This window comes from Lagopus muta, chromosome 1, assembly GCF_023343835.1.
Source record: "Lagopus muta isolate bLagMut1 chromosome 1, bLagMut1 primary, whole genome shotgun sequence".
Taxonomy (NCBI): domain Eukaryota; kingdom Metazoa; phylum Chordata; class Aves; order Galliformes; family Phasianidae; genus Lagopus; species Lagopus muta.
Window position 1 is genome coordinate 131,956,499 of NC_064433.1, and position 12,705 is coordinate 131,969,203.

Consider the following 12,705-nt stretch of genomic DNA (forward strand, 5'->3'; position numbering starts at 1 on the left):
TTTCTGACCTCCTTGCAGCTGAAAGCCAGGAGCACTACAGAGCCAGTGGCACATTGTGAAAATGAGAAGCACTTCATATCCACTTGTCCACACATCTACAACTGCATGAAATGAAATCGGCAGTACAATTTTTGTACAGGTAGCCATAGCTCCCCAGACTTCTCCCTTCAAAGACACTGACAAAGGGATAAAGCTTTCCCATAAACTCACATGCTTATAAAGTCATTCTGTTTTATTCCAAATATCACATAAATTAAATACATTTCCCATGAATATTGCAAATATACATGAAATGAACATTGCAATTTTTAAAAAAAGTTTTGGCTTTGCTTATGCAACAAGAAGTGTCAAATGTGGTTAGAACATGAACTTCTCCGGTATTTACTAGATACAAAAAGGTGAAGATTAATAATTTATATTTATACATATGTACACATTCCACTTTGTAACTAGCTTTAAAACAGTAAAAAAATGGTTTCAAGTTTATCTACATTAAACATACTCGTTTAAATCTGGTCAGAAGCCCCAGATAAGAGTTGATACAATCATTTCACAACTGCAAAATTAAGGCGCTACCAAAATACCAGTTCCACTAGTGTAAAATGTAATAGGAATAGAGAATGTACAGGTTTCTATTATCAATTTAAAAGTGGACTGGAGAACAAGGAAAGAGGAGCAGTAAGAAACATGACAAGATCTACAGGTTAGAAGTACAAAGAGATCTCGATGACTATCAAATTAACATATTAAAATACAGTAGATAAAAGGCCTCAGTGGCAAACAATTAGTATGCTTCTAAAAGACAAAAAAAGGTTAAAATATATATTTTTTTGTAGCTTGAAGCTTTACAGGTGAACAACAGGTGTAGAGGTAGAGGGATTTTTTTTTTGTTGTTGGCCTCTTTATGATGTATAAAGAAGGGCCACATTCACCACAGTGAAAAGACTCATCATATACCCCAGCATCCTTGCTTGGACAGCAAGCAAGAAAAGTGTAATGAGCTAGAAAGGCAACAAATCCTGTCTACTTTTTCCAGGAGCTCAGCTCCATGCTTCCATAGGTACCTTGGTGACGAGTTACACAAAAGCGCAGAACGGCTGTAACGCAGACACTTCCTCCAGCCAAGAGAGGAACGAGATAGCTAGCTGTTCCAATGAGGTACTACTGGATGCTGTAGAGACTATATGGCAGAGAGAATTTGGTAACAATGACACTGGTACTCACCCGTAGGAAGCAAGTACCAAAGGGTAGTGGTGACTTTTTTGTTTTCTTAAAGCTTTGCTATTTGATCAGCATTCAGTGTTTTGGAAGAAATGTCAGCTTTGGGCTGCTAATATGATTATCTGCATCCATACACAGACAATTCCGAAGTTGTATCAGTTATCCAAAACATACTGTTACTGATGTACTCAAAAACCTTGACTAAAAAAAAATCCCCCTACAATTCAGCTTTCTCGTTGATAACGATCGTTTCATTAATTATGCAGGCCTTCATGAACACAGTAATGTCACTTTCCATGTAAAATGTCTCTTTACACGTTACAGAACAGCAGTAAACAACCTCTGTTGTTCTGTAGGGTTTCCTGTTAGAAGTACCTCGACAGTAGATATCTTGAAAAATCACTTTTGCAATGAAGAATATTCACATTAGATACTGAGGCAAAGCCAAAAAGACACTAACTAGCACCTTGATTTTTTTTCTTTTTTTCTTAAACACACTCCTAAAAGCAAAATTAAGCACATGGAAGATCAGGGACCAGCAATACACAATACCATCAGCGTCCCTTGCAGCCAAACTACTAATACTCAAAACTAGGCCACGCACATGAAGGAGCGAGATGACTGAATCTAGGAGAAATACACAGCATGGACAGGGATGGGAAGAACAGGAAGTTGAACAGAAAGGATTGCAAGATCAAACACAGTCCATCTTCCGGTCTAAGAATTAGTTTGCAAAACCACCCTTCGGTAGGTGAGCTGACAGAGGGCTGAAGACCTACTGACTTCTGGCATTTCCTCTCCAATACACAGAACAGTTCTCTGGAAATGACTTTATATTTCAAAGCTTTTTCTTCAGCACCTTCAAATCGTGGAGGAAATGCATCCTACTCGAATTTTTAGTATTTTGGTGATGGTAGCAGAACTTGTAGAAGGCTACTGTAGAGGTTATTACATCATTGGTTGTCACTTCACAATTCAGAGAATATACTTACAAATTATTTAAATAGAAAAGGCGTGTTCAAGGTAGAGGCAGTTACAGTACATTCAGGGTATGTTACAGAAACCATCTGTGGTAGCCATTTGCTGAAAGGAAAAAAAAACTCAGTACTTTTGTTTCCCAGACCACACAGGTTATTACTACAATACCCAAAGAGAGCAGGTAATATATGTTAATTACTGCAGTTCAATGCAGTCTTCTTCCAGAACTCATGTGCAAATTGAAACAAAAAAGGTTTAAATACATCTTCATTGACAAGTAAGGAAAAAGAACTAAAAAAGAAACCAGGCACTTTGACCATTTAGGTAAACAGCCATTTCATCTTACCAGACTTCTGCACACGAGTAAGTCTTTAAATCGAACTTGCTATACTTGCAGCACGTTAGGATTCAAGTCAACTTTTTTCCTGTTGGTACTATCAATTCTAGGAAATGCTTACAGGAAATTATGCCAATTGAATTGGTAACACTGTTATTTCATTGGCAATTGAGCAAATGTTGATCATTTGACTGAGAAGCAATTTCAGAGCTATCAAAGTTAGATACTAACAAAACAGTCTATAAAAACCAATAACACAGATGAAGGTTAACACCTGACTTGAGCTTGCATTGAGACTTGCCTTTATAGTGTTCAGTTCGTGCCTCTGTTCATGGTGTTATCATGGACTGATTTCCAACACACACAGCAACGGGTACTAAGCTACAATACTTTCGGTTTGAAACACGTTCAATAGAGATCATTCCAATGTACCATGAGGTTGGCATGACACTGCAGGTAAATGGGATATGGTATTCTATCCTTGCCAGTCCCACTTGCAGAGCAAATGTTAAAAAAAAACCTGCAGTCTGCCTTCCTAGTACTTGGAGTGAAATCATTTCACAGCAGCGTTCCTCATAGTTTAGAAAGCTGGTATGATCTCAATTTAGTGATAAGACCAGCTAGGTCTACTTTGATTTTTCTTTTCAAATAATCCAAAGTACACCCGTCCAAGCATTTTGTACATACTCAATCTGCTACAACACATATATCACAACACAAGGGATTACCTAAGGCTACTAAATAGTGTATTTATTCAGTAGCTATTATTCTTTCAGATGAACATCCTCAGATGCCTTGACCACAAACTGCTTAGGTGTTTTTTTTTTTCCTCGCAGACTTATATTTCCTGAAAAAGAGAGATGTGGGTGTATGATGGACTGTCTACCAGTTCACTAACAGAGCATACTGCTCGTTACAGTCTTCATGTATACTTTGGCCGGGAAGCGCAGCTCCTCTTCTGTTCACTACCTTCAAGAAAGTCTAGGAAACACCTCTTTAATTCACTGTCCAGTTTCCTTTTCATACTAAGCGGAAATCCAAATCACATGTAGGCCAGCGGTGCTACTCTAGTATTTAACTCTCTTGCAGGCTAGAAACATTAACTCTATCATAGTATTTTGAAGTAATTTATCCACACTTATCAACTACATTCTAATTGTAGCACAGCTTCGTAGAGGCTCAGATTTCACCGGGACAACAGGAGAAGAGTGCAAGGTTTGGTGAATACCCAGGATAACAAACCGATGCAATCGATGGATGCTGGACACAGTCAGGAAGGGCTGTTCATTTTTGACAGAATCTTTAAAAACAAACAACCTCTCCCCTCTCCCCCCCCGCAAACAACCAGTCATGAGATGCTTTCAGTGTGCATTAACAACTGAAGATCATGTTATCTAGGTCTTTTGCGAGTCACAAATATCAAGACGCGTCTGATGGCAATAAGACGATCTTTAAGGGAGGTCATAGCCAATATAGCCAGCTGAGCTCTGTTCTCCAGAGGCAACACTGCCAAGAGCCACCAGTACCAGGCAGGACCACTGGGGTTGCTCTGTAAGAGGATGGAAAAACAATCATGTATTAACCAACACTGCCTGATTAAGACCAGTACTTCCTTCCCACCTTCCTTTTGTTCAGAAATGCATCATACAACTAAAAGCAGCTACTAAGCATTTGATTTCTCTTTGTCTTTTTGCTCCATTAAGGCTGATCTCTTCATATACCAACTTACATTGATGTACGATCATTGCTTTCTATGTTTTATGCAAATAGAACAAAATTGGGTAAATGAGCGGAGCTTAGAATGCACAAAAATACAGCAAAAACCTCTTTTAGAAAATAGCTCTGTGTAAAAAAATACATAAAGAATAATTATGAATGAATAGTAAAGATTTATTACCTGCGGCTCTGGTTCTTTTCCTGGCATGGACCCAAAATGATTGAGAATTTGCACCTTCATATTGTCTTTAAGAGAAGTAAACCAGGCTACAGCTTGATCATAAACTGAATCATGAAGGCGGACAAGTTCTTCGTACTCTGGTCCTTCAACCTTATTGTTCAAAGAAGATGGAACAAAACAAGTTTGGTACTATGGAGTTCATATGCTCTGCCAGAAGCAAGTGAAGCACAATAATGCAGTGACTGCAGCTGTTCAACTGTCCACATCTAGGCAAACTGTACCCAACTCTCATATTTCAAACCTGGATGATGGAACCCTCCCCTGCATGTTCTGAAATGACACTTCCTAGAGAAGTTACTCATTAATAACCTAAATATTGGCACAACAGAAGAATCTGCTTTCTAATCTCAGAACATTGTATCAATCATTTCAAACCCACGACCTTAAGTCCCTGTCACTAGGAGACCTCTGAACTTTCTTATACTGTCTGGTAAAACTCCAGAACTTCTACTGCCACTCAGCACAAGCATAGGGTTTCTACAGCATTTAGAAATTAGCAATACTTCCTAAAAGTGTTAAGGTCATGGTAGAACAGCCAAGGAGAAAGTGGAGGGCAGAAATGTGCAGGCAGGAAGCAGAGAAAATGACTTCCCAGTACCAGGAATAGCCATTAAAAAAAAAAGACCCTTGCAAAGAGTTGCATAGGGCTGGCTATTAGCCACTAGGGAAAAGGAAAAAAGCATAAGCAAAAGAACAACACTGCAAATTATTTTTGTTTGTTTTCTTTTAGATCTGCACAGACCAATGGTGTACTTCCTCTGGGCTACTCAGACACATACCTGAGCCACCTACTCTGGTTGCCCTTTCTAGGTGAGAAGGAACAGCTCTAGCGGGCAATTAATCTCATCGTAAGGTAGATATCCACAATAGAGCAGATAAATAGGCAGCTTTGGACTGAGACTTTTCATCACTGACTGTAACAGGAATGTATAGCACTGAACTCAGACATCAGCCTCTGAAGTGAGACAAGGTAAATCTCACTCTAATAATAAAGAGGTGAGTCTCTGGCACCATCTAGAAAACAATGCCTTGACATGTAACCTCCACCACCTTTCTCTGGGGATCTAAACACTGTGAACAGATTACATACTTGGAGCTTCCACGACGGGGAAGCACTCCACAACATCTCTCCCCTGCCTGGTGAACAACGCTGCATCATCCTGTACAAGTTGCAAGAGCCCTACCTGGATTTTACAGACTCACACTTCAACCATGAAAGTGTGCTGAAGATTTGCAAGATCAGAATGGATTTCATCAATTAGCATAAGATTACTAAGTTCAATGTTAAGAGGGATCAAGATTTTACAGATGTGCTTCGAAGACGATCCAGGTGCCATAATTAAGTATGGCCAAAAATTCACACTTTGGCCAACACCCATCGCAAGCACTTCACTTGTTGCAGATATTGTAAGAGGACTTGTTTGTAAAATTACTCCCCTCCTGGCAATTCTCAGGTCTCAGTCAACTTTGATGGATGTTTGTTCATGCACAGTAACAGTATCTCACAAAGATCTCATTTTAATAACGGACTCCCACATTTGTTTGAGGAGCTGTTCTGCAAACCAGAGCTGGGAAGTCATAGGAAGTCTGCCAAACTGATCTCCTGTGTTCAGTGGACAAAGAGAATAGCCAATTCTCTACTAACAGAGGTGTTCTTAGATGGCTGATAAGCCCTTACCGGTCTTAAAACACTACTCTGAGCTCACCTAACTGCCATGACAGACCTTGTTATCAGAAGCTACATAAGAGATTCATGAAAGCAGTGCAACACTTCAAGTGGAGATAATTGTAAGGATAGAAAGGAAGAAAGGGAAGTGTGTAAGAGACGAGCTAAGTTTGTTCCACGGTTGTCAAAATAGAGCTATGGTATTTATAATGATATTGATTAAAAAATAATGCACAGCTAACTTGAAATGCAATAAGGAAAGGCTAATTAAGTGAATCCAGCAATACATGGGTATGAATAACTTTGCACCATAGATCACCTTTTTATCTTCAAGATATTCGATGTTTGCTGTGTTATATCCATCTCGTTGGCCATGGCTTAAGACCCTAAAACGACGGACACCAACTGTATCAACAACTGAGCGTCCATCAGGAAAAAACTTTACGTCCCTGATCTCTAATATACAGCCATGATCTGCAAATCTGAAATGACAGAAGGGTATAAAAGTGGAAATCATCAACAAGCATTTATATACATCAGGACAAATACTGGGCCTAATTCACCACTTTCAATTTGAAAGAGGTCCTTGCTTTGGTGACAATACATTTCTGCTTATGTACATAAGCCACACAACCCCCACCCTTTTTGCCTTCCCTGGAGGTCCAAGGCAGCAGCACCTTCAGAGCCTAGGTATTTAAGGGAGGTAGAGAAGGGACAGGAAAGCTAAATGGAGCTGTGAGTTGCCAGTGCTTGTGGCAAATTCACTTGCTTTGCAAAGAAAACAAGATGGGTAAAGATACCATAAGGAAGCCAAGGAACTGAGACACAAATGCAGGGCTAGCAGGGTGATCCCCTCTACTGTGAGGTGGAAACAGAGGATTACGGGCTTTAGGAGGAAAAGGTTTCTACAGAGCAAGATTCTTCTTGCCCCTGTATCCTTTAAGTTAACCAAAATAAAATACCCCCCTTATAAAAGTGCAATTGCATTTGTTATATTTGAAGCACAAATTTTAATTGCATTCTGGAAAGTAGCATGCAACAAAATTTTATTTAAATTAATTAGGCTTATCTACTCTGCACCTGTGCTTTAGTTAGCTCATTATGGAAGCTGATCACACAACAATTCCTCACTGTGATACTCTGATCTGCCAGTGTTTACAGCCTTGTACCTCAGCTTACTGCTAACCAAGAGAATGCACTGTACCTACCCTGATCTCAAGATAACAAATCCTTATAGGATCCAAAAAATGTTTCATTAGGGAAACGCTTGTTATACCAGGGCTTGGCCATTTGCTCAATCAGAGTAATGAAGAAACAGCAACGCTGCTGGGAAATGACTCTTGTTTCTATTCCACTGGAATTCAAGGTCTGGGGAGGAAAAAAGCTGACTGCTGTGAACAGCCAGTCTCTTCTGGCCGTTGTACTGTGCAGACTGAGGAAGAGCAAGAAGCATACAGCTGCACACCACTACGTTCTGTGTGCTTGACCACAGAGATTACAACAACTGAATTTATTATTGAAAGATCAGATTAAGCACCATTTAAACAATTACAAACCCTTTCTCTTTTTTTTTTTTTTTAAGGATTGTAATGGCACTCATATCAAGTTCAAAAATTCATCTGCAAGTGATGTTTGTCATTCTTTGAGAAGTTACTTTTGGATGGAAAGTGACTTTGATCAAAGAGAGACAAGAAACCACCTGGCCATGAGTATAAAATATACTGACATGTCTTAAAAGCTTATAAACAATTCTTCTCTAAGTTTTAATTTTAAGTGGACAAGCAAAGCAGAGGAAGGCAATTAACTTAATATGACTTGTCACCATGTCTTTCAAGGGAGGTAAGAATCTCAGCCTTCTATACTCTTGTCTCAATAGATGAAGCAAAACAAGTTTCCCTACTTTCTTATTCTCATTAGATTTCACAATTTTGAACAAACACAAATTATTTCTTTACTTGTGTAAGACACCACAACAGCCTGCTAGGTGACTACAAATAAAGGCTTCCTGCACTTCTGTGTTTTTGATTTAACTGGAAGGCACCATGCTTAAAATGTTTAATTATTTCAGTAGCTCTAAACAGAGAGAGCATACTAACAGTATCTAACCATATTAGTTGCATTTTAAAACACCCTTTTTGGCACTATCAAATAAATGTGCGTTTTTAGGACTGTAGCCCCTTATCCCTCTGTACTAAGCCTTTCCACATGTGCAGGGATCAATTATCACTGATGCCACAGGGTCCTTTTCTCCTCACTCTTAAACATATTTCCTTCCAGAAAATTGATAATAAGACTGTAATGGATCACAGCGTGACAGCTGTTGTAGGGACCTGAACTCCACTGGGAGTGCACCATTGACAGCATGTCAAATGGCACGGAGTGCAGCCAGAGCCAGCTGAAGCAACTCCTGCATTCTTACTGCCTCCTTTGTCCTCTCATCCGAGAGAAAAAACATCCCTGAACTGGAGAAGGAAAGGCTGCCAAACCTGGGTATGACTGCCCTCCTCTCAGCTCCAGCCATGATCACCTGCAAAAGGGCTGCTCCTGAGGATGCTTAATGTATTCTTAAGACTTCCCACACTGGCAATTCTGCATCGTTCTTCCGAAGTAAACAACTTCCTATCATATCTCATAAGACAAATGTCTCTTCAGACCACCTCATTTTTTTTTTTCTTCCAAGATTATCTGCTTATCCTGTTTTCCCTTTCATCTAGACTTCTATTTAATCATTAGTATTCATCTCCACACAGGGAAGTGGAAACACACTGTGTCAAAATTTACAAAAAAATAAAGGCAGGATCATATACAAAGACAATGTAACCCACTCACTGCAGAGCTTAGACATTGCAACACGGCAGTGAAGACAAACATCAACATTCAGTGCTCAGCAGCAGTACAGGCTTCTCAGCCAAATGCACAGTTCATCTCGTTCAAATGATTCTGCCCATGCAAAAAAGCTATGCAAGGTCTGGGTTTAGTTTTTTGTGTATGTTTTTGTTTTAAATGAGCAGATAGAAGAGCAACTGTCATCCACACTGTCAGCTTTCACTAGAACAAACAGGCTAGAAAGCTTTCCAACCACACACACATTTCAGTGCTATTTCTGGAGCCTGTAGTAGCAAGATGAGTTGTTTTTGCTATCCATCCAACAGGGGAGTAATAAAAATAACATCTTTGCATCCAAAGGAACATTTGATATACTAAAGTAAAAAGTCATCAACTGCTGTATTGGTTCATACAGGACTGGAAGGAACCACAGGAGGGGACAAGTATGCTGTGCTGCAGTACCCCATCAGCATGCCAACACTGTAACGAAGGACATTCTAGCTCATCTCCTTACCCTTTCAATTCATCAGCTAAGCACATGCCAAACTGTTTGGTACCAGTCTCCATGCATCTTCTTATCATCAGGCGATAACGAGGTTCAAAAACATGAAGTGGGCAAGGGATGGTAGGGAAGGCCATAGTACATACGAAGATGGGAACATCTTTATTCAAACTGTAAGGTAATTGTTAAAAAAAAGTTCAGTTTTTTCTGGGCACTGCTATATGTAGCATAAACCCATAAAAAGAACACCGCTTCCAGTGGTCTCCTTAGACTCATTTTTGTTAAATGCCTCTCTGGTTGTGGTTTGTCATTTTCACAGGAAAAGTACATTTCAGGTCTCATTTTGTTAATGTATTAAGGAAATAATTAATCTAATCTAGTTTTATAAAGGAAAGGTCAGGAAATAATAGCCAATTTCCCAAAAAGTGTGCATACAGATGCATCTAGCTTAAATACAAATTGAAAATTTTTGGTCATGACTTTTTTATAATAACATAGTAACTGAGTACTAACTACATTCAAAGCAAAGCGTGGAGAATTCCAGAGCTCAGTGAAGTCCTTAAAGTTTGAAGGGCACTAATCCTTGTGATTTTTCCAGGTTTCATTCCATGTTTTATTTTTCTTTTTAGTTGAGTTGTAGAGTAAGCTTCACATCACTGACACAGCAATGAATCCTTGAACTTCTACTGACCTGAAGTATAACACGTTCATAATAGGGTTTCTGTTTCTAAAGAAATCCCATTAAAACTTTTAAAGCTGATAGTATATTGATTCAGAGGAATAAAGCCATTATCTCTATTTTAAGAATATTGTTATGCCTCTCTACCATCCAAGCATGTTGTTTATCTGCACCAACCATGTAAAAATTATGAAACGTGAGAGGCTTGTTTTGGAAATTCATTCATTTTGTGCATTTTCATAAACAAGTGTAAAGCTTTTCAGTAATTCAGACTAAAAAATATATTTTTCTAACAGTTATCAGAAGTAAAAAAGAGAGCCTACTTTGACAATTCCTTCATTTCGTCCTCATAGACTTTCTTCCTTTCAGATAATTCCTCTGGCAAGTAATGGACTATCAGTTCTTCTGTCAGGACGGTCTTTTTGTAAGTTCTGCTCGCCAAGAACTGCAAGGAAGAGTCAACTCTGAAGCCTGATAACAAGAAGTCAGGTAACAACTCTTTCTCCCAGCCCATTGCCTTTCCTAAGGCACATTAGCTCCAGCCTTTGGGCAAAAGAACTACTTCAAGATAATGAAGTAAGCTCACTCTAGCTCACTCTAATGCCCATTAGCTTCACTTCTGATGGCACCTGTACTACCACAAGAACAGGTAGTTTCTCCCTGCTTCTGCAGAAGATACATATATTACTTTCACCTAGAGCTGTCAGGTTACTGCTCCCCAAGATGTACTCTAAATACATCTTGAGATACATTATGACTACTGGAGCACAAGGTTTGACCAAGGAGTGCCCATTCCTACTTCACTGCTAGTAGAAATACAGACTGATGGTAGGAACACATTTGGACTCCATAAACATGAGCCTGACGTGATACTGGAAGCATCTCTTCCTTTAAGCACCAACAAATATTTTTTTTTTCCCCAAGAAACAACAAAATATATTCTGAAGCAAATAAGGTCTGTGCACAGCTTGACACTGAGTACTATCACACTGTTCTGCAAGTAGAGCACAGAATCCTATACATGTTACCAGAAGAACACAGCTTTGAATATTTTTATTAACTGAGGCAAGGATATACTCACTTCTGACAGCTTTTCTTTGCAGAGTGGGCAATGTGGATTATGGTCAAGGCAACGCTCAAGGCATTTGAGGCAAAATGTGTGTCCACAGGGAGTGGTAACAGGTTCATAGAACAACCTGAATATGCAAACACAGAACAAAAAAAACCTAAGCTGACAATATAAAACAATACAGATTCCTAAACTGTGGAAACGAGGGAGTAGACCTCACTATCTCACCCCTTCCTGCTTTTGTATAAATTAGTGACAATTTCATCTAAAGGCATAAAAAAGGGTTTTTACTTTTGAAGTGGTAGGTAGTGCGTAATGAAGACTGTGTCTGTACAGATTTATCAAATCCAAATTTCAGGAAAAAGAAATGAAGCAATGGTTTCGGCATTCTTTGGCTGCTTTCCCTTCTGACACCACAAAAACATTTTTCAGAAGCTAGAAAGGCTTTTAGATCTCAATCACAGGTCAACACAGCCATACCTCATGCAGAGGGAACACTCGAAATCCGACGCATCAACAAGAGTTGTTGGTATCTCACTTGAAGTGATGACAGTGTTTTCAGGTAAAACATCTGCATCTAGAAGTTAAGGTGATGATTACAGTAAATATTTTAGCATTACTGCAATTCCAAATAGTAAGCTGTTTTCCATAACTATATTATCTCCTTTCTTTTTTGAAGCTTTGTTTCAAATAAACATATTTTCCATTTAAGTTTTAAACTGTCTGGCAGGAAGTTTTTTGGAGAGCAGAGAATGATGGCCAGAGAAAGCATTTTAGAGCTGAATACCCACAAATTGCTTCTCCAAAAATGGTTGTTTTTTTCAAAGTCTAGTTTTGAAAATATTCTGCTGTTGCTTTCCCATCACCATCACTACCTCCCACATCAGCCAGGCCAGATGTTTTTTAAGTATGTTAAGTCCAGAATTTAATTTGTTTACACGCAGTTAAACTATTTCATCAGTGTTTATTATAGATGTCTCAGCAGGAATAACTTTTCTTAACAGTATAAAAAGGCTTGCACGCTTCCAGACTACCCTGCTGTGGAAATCCTATGTTTCACACAGCTTCACTTTGAAGGACTACTAGAGTTATATGAACTAATGCAGCTGGCAAACACAGTGACAGAATACAAAAATTTATGTCCATCTTGTTTCTTGAAGGTGGTGCGTATTGCTGTAGTGAACACATCCAAAGATCACAGGCCTCAAACACCATAGCAATATTTAAGCTCAAGAGCTACCAGCTTAGGCTTCTGATGACATTAACACAAGCAGATTAATCATAGAATCATAAAGGTTGGAAAGATCACTGAGATCATCTCAGTCCAGCTGTCAACCCATGCTTGTGACTGCTCTAAACCATGCCACTCACTGTGATATCTACCCCTTTCCTGAAAACTTCCAGGGATAGTGCCTCCAGCACCTCTCTGGGCAGCCTGTTCCAATGCCTCACCAGATTCTGCAACTTCTT

General features: G+C 39.1%; 1 protein-coding gene across 1 annotated transcript in view; it reads right to left on the bottom strand.

Annotated features, from left to right (window-relative positions):
• Positions 1-211: 211 nt before the first annotated feature.
• The window catches only part of LONRF2 (LON peptidase N-terminal domain and ring finger 2), a 34,360-nt gene continuing 21,866 nt past the window's right edge, over positions 212-12,705 (bottom strand). Inside the window, exons 6-12 of the mRNA XM_048961765.1 lie at positions 11,716-11,812; positions 11,248-11,362; positions 10,490-10,611; positions 9,500-9,658; positions 6,479-6,641; positions 4,434-4,583; positions 212-4,085 (exon numbers count right to left, since the gene is read on the bottom strand). Of these exons, the coding sequence (XP_048817722.1) occupies positions 3,927-4,085; positions 4,434-4,583; positions 6,479-6,641; positions 9,500-9,658; positions 10,490-10,611; positions 11,248-11,362; positions 11,716-11,812 (965 nt within the window). The 3' untranslated portion in view covers positions 212-3,926. The remainder of the gene's footprint in view (positions 4,086-4,433; positions 4,584-6,478; positions 6,642-9,499; positions 9,659-10,489; positions 10,612-11,247; positions 11,363-11,715; positions 11,813-12,705) is intronic.